Below are 19,438 nucleotides of genomic sequence, written 5' to 3'. Positions count from 1 at the left end.
CTCGATACGCGCTACACAAAAAATCCTCCTGGATTACTCGACACACGCTTCGAAGCCTCGACACGGAAGAGCACATCACTACTAGCTACTCCCTTAGAATAAGACTTGTGTGTTTTTGCTTATTTAAATTTTCGGCCTGAAAGTCGACTCTTGTTAAATTCAGGGAGTTTTGGCCGCATCTATTTATAAGCTACTAGATGAAATGACTCATCTTTAAAGTGAGGAGCTCAGCTGTGACGGCCTCCTCCTGAGACCTGGACCTGTGCGAGCTGCCGACACCTTCCACTCAGCTGGACGGGGAGTTGCGATGCTCTGACGTCACGTAGGTGAGTGATGTCAGACAGGAACCAGTGGAAGGGAGCTTGACAAATCAAGATGGCGTCCCACGCCGAAGCAGGAAAGAGGGTTCCAAATAAATAAAACTCATCTGGAGGACGGTCAGACTCGAGCGGCGCTTCGACAGAGACGTCGGTTGCATTTCGACAGAACAGGACGAAGCAGATACAGGTGAGAGCAGCGTGTGTTTCCACCAGGACTCAGTTTAGTTTCAGGGGCGGTGGCAGCGGATACAGCGGGTCCGTCCTACCCAGCCCCACAGCGCTTCTGCCAGGCCACGGCCACGGCTAAGCGGGCTAGTGTGGACGGTAGCTTCTCCCATAAAACATTAGCCAGCGGCTAGTGGTGCGTGACGGTGACTGGATCAATCTCACTGTATGATTTGCCTTAAAACCCAACGAATGTCAAACCCGGCGCGGACTCCTCAGCCTGTATGTTTGCTGTTAGCGCTCTGAGCTAGTATTAACCAAAGATAATAGTAGCTTAGCTTGTTGCTAATGGACGCTATCACAACTTATGTGATACTCGCTATGAACATGTCGTATCACCGTGCGTCTCTCGGTAATATCACGAGCCACGCGTGTCTGCCTGGAGCCTCGAGGTGTTTAACGCAAATTTCCTGTAAATGTGACGAACCACAGTAAATGGTATAATTTCGCTATCGTTTTAAGTTGTAAACAATTTCCTTCCACCGAGACAGCGAGCTAACACACCACCATGACGAGTTGTTTTGTGTACTTCACTGGATCATTCCAACTAATTACTCTTGATTGTGCTCTTATACTAAGTTAAAATAGCTGCCGGGAACAGCATGTGACGGGCTGTTATATAACGTTATTCCCAAGTACTGTAAGCTACTTTCAAGAGGTTGACCACTGAAATAACACGAGTTAATGCTGATGAAATCTGTCAGAGAGTGAAAGACCCACTCATTACGTGTGACCCGTCTCCACACATGTCAGAGACAGAGGAATAGTTAGTGATACTTCTGAATACTCAACTCTCCTGTAGACGTGTTGACTGGCCTGGTTAGTGTGGTGCATGTCCCCTGCCTGTGGGATGCATATTTACACAGATGTGCTCAGAGTAATACATTGTCACATGTGTGCACCTCTGACCTATGCTGGTAATAATCAGCAGATTGGTATGCATTCCTAAATACTCACTTTTTGCACAAGGCACTTTATGAAGTTATTTTGCCGGAGGGCACAGACTGAAAACTGTTTTAATGTCTAATATAATGCTATCTGGACCTTTTCAAGCTATAGCCAAACTCAGTTGGACTAGAAGGAATCTTATTTTCATAATTTCAGTCATTAGAACCACGTTGTTGTTGGTTTTGTTGTTTATTTTTACTAAAACACATAATGATTTTCTAATTGGAATCAAAGGGAATCTATGACTATATGAATATCTCAACAAAAAAGGAGCAGCACTGAAGTAGCTCCTGAAAACTCAGAGACAGACAGACTAATCAAGACCAAGTTGAAAGAAACCATCAAATATTCGTTTTTTAGGCAGAAGTTTTGTTTAATCCGTAACATGCAGACCTCTGTGCAGTCATTTAAATCCAAAACAGATTGAGTCAATTTCCTTTGAGCAAAAGTTTGATCCCAAAAATTCCTGGGAAAGTGGTCTGTCTCTCTTTGGCTTCATAGATGTTTAGATACATTTTTTCTATTTTAGTACTATTTTGTGCTGGGTGGGGAGTGTAAAATTGTGAGTTAGCTTTATGGAAATAACTGGCTATAGACCCATGTGTAATTTGGGAGATTGGATTGTAATTTAATGAAGAAGCACACAAAAGCAATCAGCTGCAGAGCTGGGTGTTAATTTTCAAGTGTTAGCAACCCAATCATGTATCAGTTATTTGAGCTTTAAGAAGTTTTTACTGACAAACCAGGCACTTTCAGTTGTGTAAGTAATCAATGAATGTGGCTCTACAGCACACAGATCAAAGTTCTTTGTCAGCAGATGTGAAAACAGTGGTGTCTCTGTTTTGATAATGTCAGCCATTGTTGCACAGCATGACCAAATAATGAGATTATGTGAACTGAGATGCAAAGCATTGGAATTTGCAAAGCCACTGGGGTAGTTATGTGTTAAAAATTGGAATAGAAGGAACAGTTTGTACAACTATGTGATATTGTTATTACTCGTGTGCTTTGATTAAAGTGTGTGTGTGTGTGTGTGTGTGTGTGTGTGTGTGTGTGTGTGTGTGTGTGTGTGTGTGTGTGTGTGTGTGTGTGTGTGTGTGTGTGTGTGTGTGTGTGTGTGTGTGTGTGTGTGTGTGTGTGTGTGTGTGTGTGTGTGTGTGTGTGAGTGAGTGATCGATCAGTTTCTGAGCTCAATGAGTCACGTAAATCAAAGTTATGATAATATCCAACCAAACCTGAAGGCTGGTGAAAGTGGGACTGGGATAATCCACTTTAAGATGGTTTCAAACTTTTGCACCAAAGTGTGTGTATGGTCAACTCTATGTCAAATAGAAAATATTTGCACTTCTAATCTTCAATAAAATATGTCCACAGTTCTGTTTTCAGAGTCTCTAAATGGCTGCGAGGAAGTCTGGAGCAGATGCATACAACAATGGTGAGTGCCTTTTTCTGACCCCTCTTAGTTTCACTGTTTGACGACCCTGTTGCTTTGAGTTGTCAGTTAAGGTTAGCTTCATGATCTTGCCTTTAGTTCCCATGTTTCTCTATCTAACACATGAGCTCTTTGTTTTTCTACACAGGACCCATCAGCTACCTTGATGAAGTTCCCTTCAAGATTAATGACAAGTTCCGCTGCCCAGCCAAAGTTGGGCTGCCTGTTGGTTTCTACTTGCCTGACTGTGGCTCTTTGCTGGTCGACACACAGGTAAGATTTTGTACTAGTGTTTGCTGTGGCGTGATGCACTTAAATGCTGACCTACAAACAATATGGCACAGATCATTATGGGCTCTCCCGTCAGTCCTGTATATAATTTTATTTGTTTTGAGAAATAGCCGTCCCGGAAAGTCTCCTTGTGCCTGGCTTGCACTAATTTAGATGGAGAGCTTTAGTCTCGCAAATGGGGGATAATATGTATCTTGAATTAATTTCAGTTTTCGCGAGGTGTTGGTCATACCTCCTGGAAAAGTTGAAGTACTTTTTATTTTAATTTCACTTTTTTTATGATTTAACTGCTGAACTGGAGTTGTAATATCATGCAACTCTTGTATTTATAATTATTCATCCTTTTCTCTGTTACTCTCTTGTGCCGCCCCCCCTCATGCCTCCTCTTATTACGGTTTCAACAGTATGACTTTTCTCTGGAGAGACGTAGCGTGCGGTGGGGGGTTGAACTGGCAGAGGCCAGAGCAGCAGAGGCCCGAGCAGAGGAGGCAGCAGCCAAGCAGGAGGCAGACAGCAGGGAGTGTTTGGCTAAGGCCCAGGACATTGATGGTGGTGGAGGGAAGAAACCCCGGTCAGCTGCAGATGACCAGGACCTTCTACCACCAGCGTTGAACCCTGTCATGGCGGGGCTGAGCCATAATGCCATCCTCACTCCACTGCCTGCCACAAGCCTTGGCCCCAGGAAAGCCCAGCCTAGTATTCCTCAGCTGCACAGCCTCAACCTAGCAGACTTTGAGCGGGAAGAGGACCCCTTTGACAAGCTGGAGCTCAAAACTTTGGACGATAGGGAGGAGCTTAGGAACATTCTCCAGAGCCAGCCCCAACCTCAGCCGCCTCTCTCTGTATCCCCCCCAGAGCTTTCCCAGATAGGGTCTGTGTCTCGAGGAAACAGCCCATCTCCTCCGAGCAGCAACACCAGCATCCCAGCCAAACCAGGCTTCACCCACAAACCCAACGGGTTGGTTGCCTTGCTGGACATGGACAGGGTTGGGCATCATGGGAGAGTGGGATTTGAAACAGATGACCGACCCTGTAACATCCGCTCTCTGACTTTTCCCAAGCTCTCTGATTCTGGTGACCCAGAGCCAGTGAGGTACAGCCAACTCCCTGCACCCATTCCTGCTCACAGACAGAACCTCCCCAACGGAAGCCCTCCGACCATTCCCAAGACCCAAGTTATTGTTGCCCCTGAGCCACCTAGCCACATCAAGAGTGGTACACCTAAACAGGCGAGTAGAAGAGAACATACTGCTTGTATGACAAATTCTATAACTATAGATTGTTTGTGGTACAACATTTCAGAGTAAGATTCTAGATGTTTATTGTCACACCGTTTATACGGTAGAGTAGACATACAAAGATGGATGACATGACCGCTTCCCAAGAGTGAAGTCAAAGTGTCTCAATCACCACCTGGTGGCATGCTGCAGTTTAGGAAATGAGCCAAACTAAAAAGTCAAATTTCGTTACAAATAATTTTTTCTCAAAGATGTTTTCTGTCATTTTAGCTAGTTCTTATCACACTGATGTTTGTACAATTGCTCATTAGTTATTTAATACTAGAAAAACAGGTTGAAATGTCATGATTTACGGCAGAGACGGACCATTAGCAAAAGATAGGTAGTTTTGTAGTGAGAAAGAAGAATCAATAAATATTTAAGCAATTAAAAGAGATAGTAAGTGAGAAATATCATTGATATATTTACTTTGTTTTTTACTAGACCAACCCAGGGTCAGGATCCGCTGGTCTGCCGTGTGGTGGAGCCCTGCTTAGCATGACTCCCAGCGAGCGTCAATGTGTGGAAACCCTTGTAGGCATGGGCTACTCCTATGAGGGGGTCCTACGGGCCATGCAGAGACAAGGACAAAACGTGGAGCAGGTGCGATTCCCTCTAACCCCAATGCACAGACATCTGGATTCCTAGCTTACTCGCTCTCCAACATGCCTAACAATTAATTGTGTGTTTGCTTCTGTTTGTTTTCAGTGAAACATCAATCCAGTACATCTGTAAATGAAGCCTTAAATTGAAATAAAGTTGTTGCATTACACTTTCTGTTGTCTCAAAGGTTATGGGTGATATGTGCAGCTAATATTTGACAATATAACTTGTGCAACCATTGTCACATGATTAATGTATGAAAAGCAGGAGATATCGGGTAAAATACAAGCAGAATATAACCGGATCCACAGAGTTGGTGTGCCAGGTTTAAATTGTACCAACTGCATTTAAATGATTAACCAGCACTAGGCATCACTAAATAATAACACTTAAGCAACATACTCCACCAGAGGGCAGTAAATTAACCCTACAAAACCATGAAATCATCAAATTTCCATCCATGATAAAACATTTGATTGTATTCACAAAATAAACCTAGAAACCTCACAGCCATATTTTATTTGTCTTTTATGTAGTGTTTGACTTAGCCTTATAAATATAAGGACTAAAGGAGATGCAAAGTAAACTTATAATAATATATTCATATAATAAACTTGAAATTACTGTTTGTTTAAGGTACTGGATTATCTTATTTTATCTGGACGTCTGTGTGATCGGGGCTTTGATGCAAGTGCAGTGGAGGAATGTTTAGAGATGTACCAATGCTCAGAGGAAAAGGTCTGTACACTTTGTTCTTAGGGAATTTTCCATTTTAAAAACATGCATTGTGTGATATTGCTTCATTACACTGCTAATTATTTACCTAAGACTGTAAGATTACATGACATACATAGATTATATGATGTGTATATATCGTAGTTTTATGTTTTTTCTTTCCAGACCCTGCAGTTTCTTGAACTAATGTCAAGATTTGGTGAAATGGGATTTCAGCGGGACGCCATCAAAGAGGTGCTGCTGGTCCACAACAATGATCAGGACAAGGCTCTAGAGGACCTGATGGCTCGTGCTGCAGCCAGCTGAGCCGAGCTAACCAGCCCAGCGGAGCCCAGCCCAGGGCTTGCTTCCCGCCACCACCCGACACAGCCCCCTTCTGCCTATCCCATCACACCATGCCCTGTCCTTGCCTTGGCTGTGGAGGGGACAGCTGGGAAACAGTTGTATTTCTCTCTGTGCTTAAGCGTATTGTGTCTCAGCACTTCTTAAAGACCGTGTGCCTAGATTGGAGGGGGGTCAAAGTGTAACAATTCGTCATGGTGGAGGTTTCTTTTGGTTTTTAAGAAATACTGGAGTTGGGCTCCAGGATTTGGTACTGTTAGATTATTGAAGAACGACCGAGCTTTGATGGAGAAACTGGAAGAAATGGGCTGTGGCGTTTTTGATACCATTCTGATTTGCTTCCACTTGGAAGTGTTTATTATTCTGCTGGCAAAGCTTCAGGACTGAAAGGGGAGCCGGTGACACTATGTGCACACGGACAGACCAGTTTGAACTCTTGAAACTCCAAAACAATTAAGCTGCCATCTTCCACTGCTCAGTGCAGACATAGTAAATGGTGGAGGCAATATGGGGCCTGAGGAAGCTCTCTTCAAACTGAACTAACTAACATTAAAAGAATAAAAAAAGAAAGGAAGAGGAAAAAACACAGGCAGTGACCAGACAGAGATCCGACTCTCTGGAAGTGCCCTCTCTGCTCTGGTGCCCTGCAACTAGCTCTGTTCGACTCTATGCTTTCATTCATTCACCTTTTTCTTGTTCGTTTGAGCACTTTTTTTCATGTCAGTTCAAAGATTCCATTTCTTTGCTTTAAGGTTTGGGAACTAAAGAACAACATAATTGATCTTTAGTCATTATAACTCAACATAAGAGATACTACTGCCCCGGTGTTGCTCTTTGACCTGCACTGGAATGGCCTGTTGAAGGAGTGGGGAGAGATGGCGGGGAAGTTCCTCTGCGGGAGACAAGAAATATCCCATAATCCTCTGGCACTGGGGTGTCGCATACTGCACACACGTTTCATAATTAGAAACTTATTTAAAACAGTACACTGACACATTCGTTTAAGAGTTTAAGAGTTTGATATGTTGATGTCAGCTATGTTAACTTACGAAAGTGATGCTCTTAACTATCACAGACTTCTGTTTGCAGACTGGAAAAGAGCGAGTGGTTTAACAAGAAACAAAATGTAAGTGAGGATTGTTCCTGCAGCCTCATCACTGTGCAATAGACCTATTTCATATTGTGTGACTGTTGTTTGACATTTTGAGTCTCAAGTTATTGTTGGGAGGTAAGGCAATTGTTTTCAAGCCTTGCTGGGAATTTGGATGTAACCAGACAAAAGTTTTGATTTCTATCATTTTTTCTCTGTTATTGGATTTCATGCCACAAAATCTAATCAAACATGACTTCAAATTTGTTGACTTGTCCACTTTTTTTCTCTTGTTTATTGTGAAATGGGAGTTCATCTTGATTTTAGGTTTGTTAGCATCTCCACTGTCTTAAATGTAAAGTTGAAAGGTCAGTCACCACATGCGAGAAGTGTTTTCACGTGTTGGGTGGTCGTCATCCTTCATTTTTTGTGAACCTAAATATGTTTTTAAAAATGTCACCTCAGCTGCACCAAGGGCAAGGATGGTAGAAGTTTTCATGATCTTGAGCTCTTGTGGTACTGATGAGAATTGAGAGGCTTAGTAACAGATTAAGGGCTTGAAGTTGGAAAATGTCTCTTTGAGAAATGCTCCTTAGTTCAGAGCTGGGCTAGTCACTTGCTATCTGCTCCACAAATGCAAATAGAATATTTTTAACTACCAGTGTATTTTACAACAACCCTGGGGATTGGTACATTTATTAATTGTGCAGTTTGTCTATTCAGACATCACTGTCTATTTGTTTGATTGAAAATATTAGCGACCACATGATTGCAGATATACAGTACCACTCCAACCAGAGGGATGAGCATGTGCTTTCAGTAAATTAAAACAGCTTCGCTCGTTTATCCAAGCATCCTGAAAGTGACATCACAAAACTTCCTTCATTTTTTTAAAAAGTGTGTTAGCACATTTCAATTATGTGTCTGGTGTCCTGTATGTTGTTGATACCATGATTGGCAAATAAGTGCTGTCACCAATCACCTTCTCTTTTAATTTACTGTGATAAAGGAAAGCATGACTCTTACCTCACAGATTATCACATGAGGTGTTGTCTTCATACACAACTCAAGTGTGGTTTTGTTGATCCTACACAAAGCAAGCTGATGTCCACTTGCCTCTCTCGCTCTGACAGCCACAAAAGCTTGGCTGATTTCAGTACAGCAGGTTCTGGAGCTTCTGCATCAATGCCCCCTTCCACCTCTGTTGTGACCTTTCAGTTCTGTGGGGATGAGGTGCAACTAGGTTCTCATTATTTAAGGGGTTGCGTTTGAAGGTTTATTTATCAGATCCACTTTAAGTCACTTCGTAGTAGAACACTGGGGGCTCTAATTCATCTAATGGACATTGATCTAAATGGTATAATGAAAGGTGGGTGAAATGAGGGTTTGTTCCCAAGCTACTCAAACAATTGCAAAAAGTTCAATTCCCTTTTGGATCATCTGGAAAATCCATTTGATTAAATGTGCACATCTTTTTCAGTGGTGAGACTCAGTTGTTGCTTTTTGAGCTCATTTTTTTAATAGATATTTCACAACACTTTAAATGTGTAACAAGGAGCTGTTGAGGAAATGCAACTGTCCTGCTCCTCATTTTTTTCTCTTCTACAGCACATGGTTTTAATTCTGTTCATTTGAGAAGACAGCAAAAATACAGATGATTATCCATCCAGGTTTTTTCATTGAGAACTGGAAACATCCCACTGTGCAGCCTAGTCAGCAGAAAAAAGATGAATATGCATAAGAATAGAGGTCATATTTGCCCTACCTGAGCTTACCCGGGTAAATTAACAGAGAAAATGACAAAGTAACTTTTAATGGATCATTGTGATTTCAGATTTCCACATCAGCCATGTTTTGATGCTCATGCAAATGACGGCCATCTTAAGAAAAAGTCCAGTTTCAGAAGAATTTATGATTAAGATGTGTCATTCCTTCTCTTGACCTTGAAATTACAATATTGCTCAGGTTGCTACTGGAAGTCTTTAATGCTCCCAGTTTAACTGTTATAAACATATGAGGAAACGTGACATAGACGGAATAATATAATAAAATAATCATAATCAGCAAAACTAGTGAAGAGATTACAATTTTTGTAATGTTTTATGCTTATATTTGTATTAACATTTATACTGCGTTGAATTAGATATACAAATAATTAAATGCAAATGTATAATTTAGAATAAAAATATGAATTCATGCAAATTGAAGTCAAATAATCGTATATTAGGAATCATTATGGAAAATAATTTACTCGCACTATTACTTCTATCACTGAAACAAAATAAACAGAGAAATTCGCACCATCACCTGACCAATGGCCCGACGCGTTTCACGTGAACGAGCACGCAAGACGTTCGCGCTCCCGTACGACCTTGTTTTTGTTGATGTCTAATTTGAGTGCGGCTGCGCGCTGCTCAATGCTTTCGCCGTTGCTGACGCGAGCTGGCCGGAGAAAAGGGACTGTGAGTCTCTGAGAAACATCCTCTACGGACTCAACCGGACCCAGAGCGACATTGTTCGGGGACGAAAGGAGCGATCATTTTAGCAAGCGACGAACCCACATCTCCCGTATGTGATCGCCCTCACCTCGTCGACGGACGCTGCCAGCGAGGGCCAAGGAACAGAAATAGCATATCGCCATTATATGACCCAGTGTCCAGCGTCACTTTTACCCTCCATGTGGGTGAGGGAGCTGTGTGTGTCGGATTATGGCGAGAAAAACAGTTAGCAGGAAAAGGAAGGCAGGAGAGCCCAAGGACCAACAACAGGTAGGCGGAAACCGGTGCGGGTCCGTATTAGCTAGCTAGTCAGTTATGTTAGCATGCTAACTAGCACTGGGCTAGCAGACTTATACTGTACGTCAGAGGCAGAATATCGATGACGTTTTGACAGATTGAGTACCCAATTACACTGCGTAGAGGTTATAAGAGATTAACTGTTGTAAAACACACACACAATAAACGTATATGTGATCCTATTTACTCAACAATAGTGTGTTTCTATTTCAAATTCAGTGTCCGGTAATGTTAGTTTGGCGTTAGCTAACGGCAGTCCGTTAACAGTTCGACAGCTAACGTCATCCAAAGCGCTAGCTAAAGGCTAGCATTCAATACGATAATGATTAAATAACATTTTTTGCGGGTAGACAACACTGACAGTGGCTTGTTTGGTTGTGTTCGTCACATGTCATTCTCAAGCTGCCGTCCAGAATAATGTAACTCATCACTGAGGACTGAATTAGCTTCAAAGCTGCTAAATACCAGGAGTACCACTTAACTTAGCTAGCTCCCGTTAGCGTTAGCTGGGGGAAGAGCTGTTAGCAACACACACCAGTCTACCATAGATAATGTACGGGGACATTTGCTGAGCTGACAGACAGCATTCCCCATCAGCACGGAGCTCTTGTCTGTACAGTCCACACCGAGCTCAGCTGCCACACATTTGAGCTTTGACAATAACCAGAAACTAGTCGTCACTATTCAGTAGCGTTGTTTTCTAAGTATCATACGATGCGTTACTGCATTGCATGGCAACAATGTGAGCTCCTGTCTGGGGCCTGTGGGGCCACACACACTCACCAGCAGGAGACAGGAATAGATTAGGCTAGACTGACAAAATCAACCGTGATATTTTACTATGAACGTTTAGAAGAGTGAGGATTTCTTTGCATTTCTCGAATAGAATTCTATCTGTGAGATTAGATGCTGTGTCCACATCTGTCAGTGCAGAATGAATGAAGCAACGAAGGAAGTCATTTATCTGCTGATATCTTGTTTGGATTGTGGCTGTTACCTCTTCCGAATATGAATAACCACATAAAATATGATTGTAGCATTTACACTGATTGATTTTGTGACAATATTAATTTGCAATATTTACAAAAACTAAGCCTGCTGTTGCCTGAAGGTTTTTGAAGAGAAATGCTTGTGTGTGTTTAAAAGAGATTTTGTTGTCTTCCTTTCCAGTGATAACATGGTTAGTATCTTACTGGTGTCTGATGTTAGCTGTAGTCTCCACCTTCACTATAGTCAGCACTGACATGTGACAGTGGAGTTGTCATATGAAAATAGGGACAAAGACAGCATAAAAACATGTGATTGAATAAGATAATATTATTTTAAGTCTACTTTATTTATTTAATTAGAATAATTTAATTAAAAGTTAATCAACTTTTAATTGCCATGGGGCATTGGTTAGCAATGCAATTGTAAGCTATCTTCCACATTTCTCTGCTAAACATATTTAATGATTGTCTCAGACATTTTGGACATGACAAGGGTCTTGTGCTTTCCCTGTAAAAAATCTCAAGGCTTGAAAACCGTTCCCCTCTTTTTCCCCAGCTGGGCTGGTGTCAGGCGCCACACAAGCGGAGCCGTGTTTCTTGTTCGTCACGTCATGCCCAGCAGTGGTGGTGCAGTCGGCACTCAGTGGTTTGTGCCCTCCGTGGGCGGGAGTTCAGACCTCAGCAGCAGCATGAGTTGCGTTTCCAGCGGAGCCTACGGGGCTTTGCAGCGGGAAGACTCCCTGGCATCCTCAAGGAGAGGGAGTTCTCTCTGGGACGACTCAACAAGGTGTTTGCTTCACAGTGGCTCAACCACCGGCAGGTGGTGTGTGGGACCAAGTGCAACACGGTAAGATGTCCATAAATTTCTAACCTTTATTTATTGGTTAGGCATACCCACACGTAAACAACTTTCATGGCAGACAGGGGCGCGCATGTGTCTCTGCTCGTCTCTGTCGCCCTGTTTAAATAAGTGTCTCATAAATTCCATAGTGAACCGAAATAAACGCAAACCAAACCCCACAGGACATGCAGCAGGGTAATTCTGCACGGTACAAGGACACCGGACGTGCAATGTGCCCCTGCCCCGGTACCGAAGTATCGGTTCTCGTGACATCCCTAGTCTCTATCATGAAATATTTTTGGAAACCATAAATTGAGGGAGTAAAAAAATTTATTTAGCAAAAAGGTTAGAGATGAAATGGTATGAAAATTTAGTATCACGATTATAGTGACCAAAATTATCATGATTATCAATATTATCGCAGTATTGTTAAAATATGCCGCAGATTTCAAAAGTTACTGATAAAATAAGTATTGTAATTTCACCAAGTTTTATATAGACATAATATATATTATCAATGAATAAGATGATTGTATTTTGATTATTTAATGAAGGTCAACAACTTGTTACGTTAAACACATGCAATGTGGCGACAGTGGATGTTAGCATTTGTTTGCTATGGTCAGAGATTATTAACAGTTCTCCTGTTACAGCCCCCACCTGCCTGCCGCTACTTCTGCCCTGTTTTTATAATACACAACAAATGCTGCGCCTGTTTCTTGGAGACTTGCTGACTTTGGTTGATGCTGGAAAGTATCAACTCACACGTAGAACTGATATTTATAATAACCTGCTGAATTCATATTTATGTTCCTGGATAAACGGGGAGTTGCTTCTTTTCCAAAAATGAAGTTAAAACACAGCGTTTCGTCATAATCTGCGGCAACCTTTCTGTCTGCAGGAGTGTGTGCGTGGTTAATCGTAAAACCGGTAACCCTAGTCACGGTTTGCAGTTTGGCTACCTTGGGGTTCTATCCCCACATATTGCAGATGATGTTGGCCTGCAATGGTCGCAAGGCTATATATATATATATATATAAAAGGCGTACACAAGAGTGGTTTGCCATTGGGTCCAAGTCCGAGGTTATGCTCCTCAGTTGGAAGTTGTGAGTGTGATTCACCACCAGTTTAGCAACATTGTGCCTTTGAAAGAGTGTCAGAGATAATTTATTGGCCTAAACATTTTCAGATAAAAAACTTTCAGTAGTCCACAGTGATGCACATATTATCATTTATGATTCATTAACCTGTTTACATGTTTAAGATCTTTCATTGTGTCAACTCTATGCTACACTAACCGTGTGCCTTTCCTTTTTTTACCCACAGCTTTTTGTAGCAGATGTCCTGACAGGGCAGATAACACGCATTCCCATGCTGAAGGACAGGGAGTGTCATGGTAGTGGCTCAGCAGCTGTGGGTGCGGTGGTGGCGGGGCGGCATTACTACCCCACTGGAGGCTCTCGCTCACGGATGGACCAGCAGGGCTGTGGAATCCATGCTATTGAACTCAACCCCTCGAGAACGCTGCTCGCCACAGGGGGAGACAACCCCAACAGCTTGGCCATCTACCAGCTGCCCACACTGGATCCTGTGTGTGTTGGAGATGTAAGTGGTTTGGATTAATTTGGCTTTACAGACATCCATTGGCTGGAGCTGCACTGAGATCAGGGCGATGACGGTTGATTATTGTGATTGCCCAGTGAAAAACTGCATTCCCTTTGCAGGACTGCACACACGTAAAGTGGAAGCTTCCGATATTATGTCAAATTCTGCCTGCTTAGCTGGAACAGTAAAAACTTTGACCTTGCCGACTTGACGGGCGAGCCAAAAGTTTTTATATAAAGAGAAAAGGCAACAGTGGGGTAAAGATCAACAAATCATAATGAAAATGTGGTGGGACAAATTAGACTATGTGGGATCACCACTACCTAGGTAACAAATGGGACACACTGCAGTTATGTTTTATTTTCGATGAGTCACTTTTAGTCGGCCATTATTTGTGTAGTTGTTCAGCTGTCCAAGACACGGATACCACAGATAATAATTAAATCAAAGCAGAGCCGGGGTTAATCAAAGAATTCCCGCAAGAGTATTGAATATGAAAATTATTGGTTGATCATTCATGCACCGTGGTGGCATCAGCTGTTCGGCGTATCAATCTATGCACACAACGTTGAACGTGATTTGTTGTTATGCTTTTCTCATAGTAACATTTGTTTTTCAGGATGGCCACAATGACTGGATCTTCTCTATAGCATGGATCAGTGACAGCATGGCGGTTTCTGGTGAGTTGTCTTTTTGACCTACGGTGTGTGAATGGGTGATACAATGAGCAGGTGATTCCAAGTCAGTCCTCTACGTACCCCATTGACAATCCTATCTTTTATTATGTTACTTTGGGATGTATTAGTAGATGAATAGTCTTGGCAGTAATAGACTGTGTGTATTTTAATTCGCAGGGTCCCGAGATGGCTCCATGGGCCTGTGGGAGGTGACAGATGAAGTAATGAGTCAGGCTGAAAGGAGTCAGACAGAGGAGGCCGTACCCTCCTACGCCCACATCTCCCACCGTGCCCTCAAGGACATCCCGAAGGAGTGCACCAACCCATACAACTGTAAAGTCCGTGCTCTGGCCTTCAACAACAACCATAAAGTAAGGGTCCTTCTGATGCAGCTGTTGGGAAACCATGATGCAGAAAAGTATTGATCATTATGTGATGAACAGTGTTGATATTGTGGAGTCGACATTTAAACTGTAACGAGTCAGAGATGTCAGCTGAGTCCGTGTGTGTTTGTATCTCTGTGTGTTTGTCTCTGTGTGTTTGCCTGTAGCTCGCCAATGCGTGAGAGAGAGAGAGAGGGAAAATAAGAGTATGTGTGTTAGTGAGTGCCTTTATCTTTAAAAAAAAAGTTACCTTTCCTTATAAGTTCTGGGACTCATCATACAGAAGAATTCGCTTATAGTGATAAATCTGACCCGCCAATATCTTCTTAAGAATTTTCTTAAATTTCTTCTTAAAGGGATAGTTCACTGAAAAAGAAAATTCACTCATTATCTACTCCCCACTATGCCGATGGAGGGTGGATGAAGTGTTTGAGTCCACTAAATACTGCTGGAGTCTCAGGGGTAAACAACGTTACAGCCAAATTCAATACAATTGAAGTAAATGTTGACTCATTCAGACGTGATAAAACAACAGAAAAAGCTTAACATGCCTCTTCACTGTGCGTAGATTCTGTTCTTACATAACAACGAATCCCAGATAAGAAAACATTGGTGAATGTCAGAATCTTCGTTAAAAACTGCTTAAGTGGGTTTAGAGAATAAATTTCTTCTTTAGAACGGTTGGTGAATGAGGCCCAATAGGGGAAATGTGATCTTAAAATATTAAGGTTTAGGGTGATTTGCATCTAAGTAAAAAAGCTAAGTAGTCATTTGGAAGTAGCTGTTGTTTCTGGTTTCTTCTCAACAGCTTCACCTCAGCTTCAGTCATTTACTGTAAGTCTCATCTTCTTGTGCTGTTTTTCTCTTTGCAGGAACTGGGTGCTGTTTCTTTGGATGGCTATTTCCACCTCTGGAAAGCTGAGCACAGCTTGTGCAAGGTAAATTAAACATTTGACTAATAATTATTCTGTGACGCATCTCCCCTGCTTACTGAGGTGACACATTCAATGAATTATAAACAGGAGGTCATTACAGCCTGCGTTTGGTTTTATTACATGTTTACCATGCCTGTCTAGTAAAGTTAATGAGATCACTTGTCTGCCAAAAGACTAAGTAGGTCTCTGATTCCCTTAGATTTTCTTACTCTTTTTTTTTTTAAACTTTTTTTAATGGAGCATAAATGTGCATTCTCACACTCTTGTGCTCAAATATCACAAAGAAACGGTTGTTGACAGCTTAAATCTTGACTTCATTTTATGGTGTTTCCCTCCAGATACTGTCCACCAAGCTGCCTCACTGCAAAGAGAATGTGTGTTTGGCATATGGACAGGACTGGTCGGTGTACGCTGTGGGTTCTCAGGCCCATGTCTCTTTTCTGGATCCACGGCAACCTACACACAGCATCAAGTCTGTCAATTCCAGAGAAAGAGGAAGCGGTAAGTGATCTGTAAACATGTCGCACAAGCAGAGAGCTGCTGATCTCCCTCAGCTACTCAATGAAGATGTTTGCATATTAAATATCTTTCTCATTTGGGCCTCTTTGTTTTTTGCACAATAGTAGTGGCTGTTCTTTCATTTCTCTGTTTGTAAATTATGTGTCAGAGCTCAGTGTTAGTAGAGAGTAACTGTTATGGGACCTAGCCTTTAAGTTGGAGGGCACAAACAAACAGGGAGGGGTGGTGTTTACTTTTGAGGATCTTTGCATTTAAAACATCAGTGTGTGTTTGTGCAGGAATCCGTTCAGTGAGTTTCTATGAACACATCGTGACAGTCGGCACTGGCCAAGGTTCACTGCTCTTCTACGACATCCGGGCTCAGAGATTCCTGGAGAACCCTCTGAATCCAGCAGGGGGGTACCGGAAGTGCCCAGGAGATGGCATCATCAAGCTCACTACTGGCAAAGGCTGGCTGGTATACATTTTATTTTATTTTTAATTTTTTTATATATAATCTTTTTTGTCATGGAATGATGATGAGCTGCTGAACTGTACGGTTTCTGACAAATGTAGTTGCTATACAATTATGAACTAAAATGGCACTTAGTAGAGTGGATACCTCCACCCAGGCCCAACAGTCCCTTCATGAAACCACGTTTAAGCCTTGTCTACAGGATGACGGGTATTTTTTTAAAGGATATTTCCCCCTCCATTTATAAAATTTAATGAAAAATACCCCAAAATATTTGTCCACACGATCTTTGTTTCATAAAATATCTCTGTCCAGACAAGAAAAAATACAAATGCTCAAACAATCATGCAGGACCAGTAGGTGGCGATAAAGTCGAGATCACAGATTCATCAAATTCCAGGGAACAACACTTTCTCCCTTTTAGTGATTAAGTGCCTTTTTTATTGCAAATTATCCGCATTAGTATGGACAAGGCATCCACTTTGATTATTCCCCTAAATATACCTGATCCATAAATTGTCTGTCTCGCAATGTTAAATAAAGTTACGTTAAATTGAAAGGGTTCTTTCCTAATCCATACCACATCCTTTCACCAACTTTTGTGTTAATCCATCCAGTAGTTTTCGCGTAATCCTGCTAACTAACAGACAATCAAAAAAACAAATGCAGATAAAAACATAACCGTCCTTGGCGGAGGTAATAACTTACATATTCTTAATATTTTCCTTTCTTCCCTCCTAATCTCCCTCTCCTTTCTCTACAACTCTCCTTGTCACCCTCAGAATCACGATGAGACGTGGAGGAGTTACTTCTCAGACATTCATTCCTTCCCCAACGCGGTGTACACCCACTGCTACGACGACTCTGGCACCAAGCTGTTTGTAGCGGGTGGACCTCTCTGCTCTGGCCTGCACGGGAACTACGCAGGACTGTGGAGTTAGCCCTCTTTCGTCTCCTCCACTGCCTCTTCCCCCTCGTCCAGATTTATACTTTTACCAGTCCCTCCAATCCTCTCCCTCTTCCAGTCTGCCGTGACATCACTGTCCTTGTGCATCCCACTGACTGTCACTCTGTTTTGCTCACACGTGGACTCAGGAGCATGAATTTTGTTCTTGTGTGTGTTTGTTTCCTCCATTATAATATCCCTCCTCCTGCAGTTGTTCCTTTTCTTATCCCTCCTCCACTTGGTTTGTTTGTTTTTCCATATAAAAATGTACAAACATTTAACTAGTAATTTTCAAGAGCTGCGGAGTCTGCCACTGAGGAGTAGTTTTGGAAAACATTAAGAATAAAGTTATACATATTCTCATAATTTAAAACGTACACATCCAGCCCGTGCACAGGGATTAGGCTATGGCCTTCTTTTGTATGTAAGGAAAGTGTTTACCGTTGCTTTGTCTGTGATAAATGACGGTGTCTTTGTGAAATATTCGTGGAGATCTGTTTTGTTCTTTCACTGAAAATGGATGGCAATAAGAGAGCGAGGCAGAGAGGAAAGAGGACTGAAAAGACGATTAATTTTTAAGGACTGAACCTGAATGCAGACAGAGAATATTTACTGGTTGGAACAGGTCCTGTCCTGCCCCCCAACAATCACTGAGACAATTCTCTCTTCTCCTGTCTGAAGTCAAATGAAGAAGCCAATCAAAATGGGACTTTGTGTTCATAACTTTTCTCACTGAGATGATGTAAAGGAGAAATATAAAGATTGCTCAAATGCTGTGTTGCTGTTCTGCTATGACTTAATCCCATCAAATGCTTATTTTATTTTTTGTGTGATTGACAGGCGTACCCCTGCTGATATCCTTATTTGCTTTGTGTATCTATTTTCTCCTTCCTGTGTCACCTTTATTCAATTGGTCAGGGGTATTTATATAAGCTTCTTTTGAATGACATGTCATCTTTTTGCCCTCTGCTTGTATTCCTGCTCTCTTTGACCAGAATGTGTTCAGACAATTGGTCGACAGTGTTGGAATCCTGAACTATAACCATTCTGTTAGTAGAGAATCCACCCTAAGATTTTAAGTTTTGGTAGCAAGTGTCATCAGATACGATGACTAATAGAGGAGCCTTTAATCACTGGATTAAATCCCTCTGTGGTTCTGGGCCTCCTCCACAGAAACTGGGGAGAAGATGACGTGGTAGCTCACCTTGTTCTTGTGAACCAAGCAAGAAGAACTAATGAGAATTGTTTGGACTGTACCGAGAAGTTGGAGGCTACAGGCACATATCTGTTTGTCGTCACAGTTCTAAATGTTTCTCTTCTTCTTTTTGTATCAAGGAGTGAGTAATTCTGCTCTTTCCCTTGTTTGGTAGAGGCAGGGTAGACTCAAGTTCTGTTTGGGTTTTGTTTTTGCCTTCAAGTCTTTCTGTGAAAGACTGCCACAGGCGATCATCGTTTTCCTTTTCTACATGGAACTTTCCACCAGTTTTCATGATAATGACAGAATCGAAAAGAGAACCCCCGATTATGACCACAAATTGAACAAAGAACCAACACTTTAAAAGTGTATTTTATATATAAATGTGTATATGTATGTGTAAAATACATAGGGACAATTGCATACATTTGTATGTATATGTCTGAGGAAGTGTGTGGATTGATGTCTATTTGGTGATGCCCTGTTTTTTTTTATACACGCCTCATGAATGTTTTTACAAATGACTGAATCTGAGGATATTGTAAGATAAACATCTGGAAAAAAACAAGCTATTAAATCTTTAAAAAGAGTAAATAATAAAAATGAAATGTATATTAATGTTACACTTGTCTTTTTTTTAATGACTCTGGATTTGGCCTTTCACAAATGAACAACGCAGCAGGAGATACTCCGCTCAGACACGTTCACAACAACAGAGAGGCCTCTGGAGCGTTCAGGTGAGGGGTGGCGCAGAAGGAACATATCAATTCCGTTGCAGGGATCAAATGTTTTTGTCTACAGCACATCTACCTGTGCTGGCCTGCGTGTGACACCAG

General features: G+C 41.9%; 2 protein-coding genes across 3 annotated transcripts; both read left to right on the top strand.

The window, feature by feature from the left end:
• The first annotated feature begins 23 nt into the window (after positions 1-23).
• On the top strand, positions 24-7,526 carry ubap1 (ubiquitin associated protein 1). 2 transcript variants are annotated; one of them, XM_035151752.2, is made up of 7 exons: positions 25-507; positions 2,868-2,928; positions 3,074-3,198; positions 3,621-4,445; positions 4,938-5,096; positions 5,733-5,834; positions 5,997-7,526. In XM_035151752.2, the coding sequence occupies exons 2-7, from the start codon at positions 2,889-2,891 to the stop codon at positions 6,135-6,137; spliced, it is 1,392 nt and encodes a 463-aa protein (XP_035007643.1). In that variant the 5' UTR covers positions 25-507; positions 2,868-2,888; the 3' UTR covers positions 6,138-7,526. The 2 variants fall into 2 exon arrangements, with proteins under 2 accessions (XP_035007644.1, XP_035007643.1); XM_035151753.1 differs by lacking the exons at positions 5,733-5,834; positions 5,997-7,526 and adding an exon at positions 5,202-5,270 and having other exon boundaries at positions 24-507.
• A 2,084-nt stretch (positions 7,527-9,610) lies between these two features.
• dcaf12 (DDB1 and CUL4 associated factor 12) lies at positions 9,611-19,214 on the top strand. Its single transcript, XM_035151750.2, has 9 exons — positions 9,611-10,031; positions 11,604-11,894; positions 13,215-13,493; positions 14,113-14,173; positions 14,348-14,541; positions 15,426-15,491; positions 15,827-15,989; positions 16,286-16,464; positions 17,244-19,214. Exons 1-9 carry the CDS (start codon positions 9,972-9,974, stop codon positions 17,400-17,402), a joined length of 1,452 nt encoding a protein of 483 aa, XP_035007641.1. The 5' UTR covers positions 9,611-9,971; the 3' UTR covers positions 17,403-19,214.
• Positions 19,215-19,438: the final 224 nt, after the last annotated feature.

This window comes from Hippoglossus stenolepis, chromosome 3, assembly GCF_022539355.2.
Source record: "Hippoglossus stenolepis isolate QCI-W04-F060 chromosome 3, HSTE1.2, whole genome shotgun sequence".
Classification (NCBI taxonomy): domain Eukaryota; kingdom Metazoa; phylum Chordata; class Actinopteri; order Pleuronectiformes; family Pleuronectidae; genus Hippoglossus; species Hippoglossus stenolepis.
Note: the sequence above shows the minus strand (reverse complement) of the source record. Positions and strands in the feature narration are given on the sequence as shown.

What these genes read in the sequence shown, in the direction of transcription:
- ubap1 (XM_035151752.2), top strand. Translation starts at nt 2,889, where the DNA reads ATGGCTGCGAGGAAGTCTGGAGCAGATGCATACAACAATG. An exon ending in AGAGTGGTACACCTAAACAG is followed by an intron (nt 4,446 to 4,937) that starts GCGAGTAGAAGA and finishes GTTTTTTACTAG; the next exon opens with ACCAACCCAGGGTCAGGATC. An exon ending in ACCAATGCTCAGAGGAAAAG is followed by an intron (nt 5,835 to 5,996) that starts GTCTGTACACTT and finishes TTTTCTTTCCAG; the next exon opens with ACCCTGCAGTTTCTTGAACT.
- dcaf12 (XM_035151750.2), top strand. Translation starts at nt 9,972, where the DNA reads ATGGCGAGAAAAACAGTTAGCAGGAAAAGGAAGGCAGGAGAGCCCAAG. An exon ending in ATCCTGTGTGTGTTGGAGAT is followed by an intron (nt 13,494 to 14,112) that starts GTAAGTGGTTTG and finishes TTTGTTTTTCAG; the next exon opens with GATGGCCACAATGACTGGAT. An exon ending in CTGAGCACAGCTTGTGCAAG is followed by an intron (nt 15,492 to 15,826) that starts GTAAATTAAACA and finishes GTTTCCCTCCAG; the next exon opens with ATACTGTCCACCAAGCTGCC.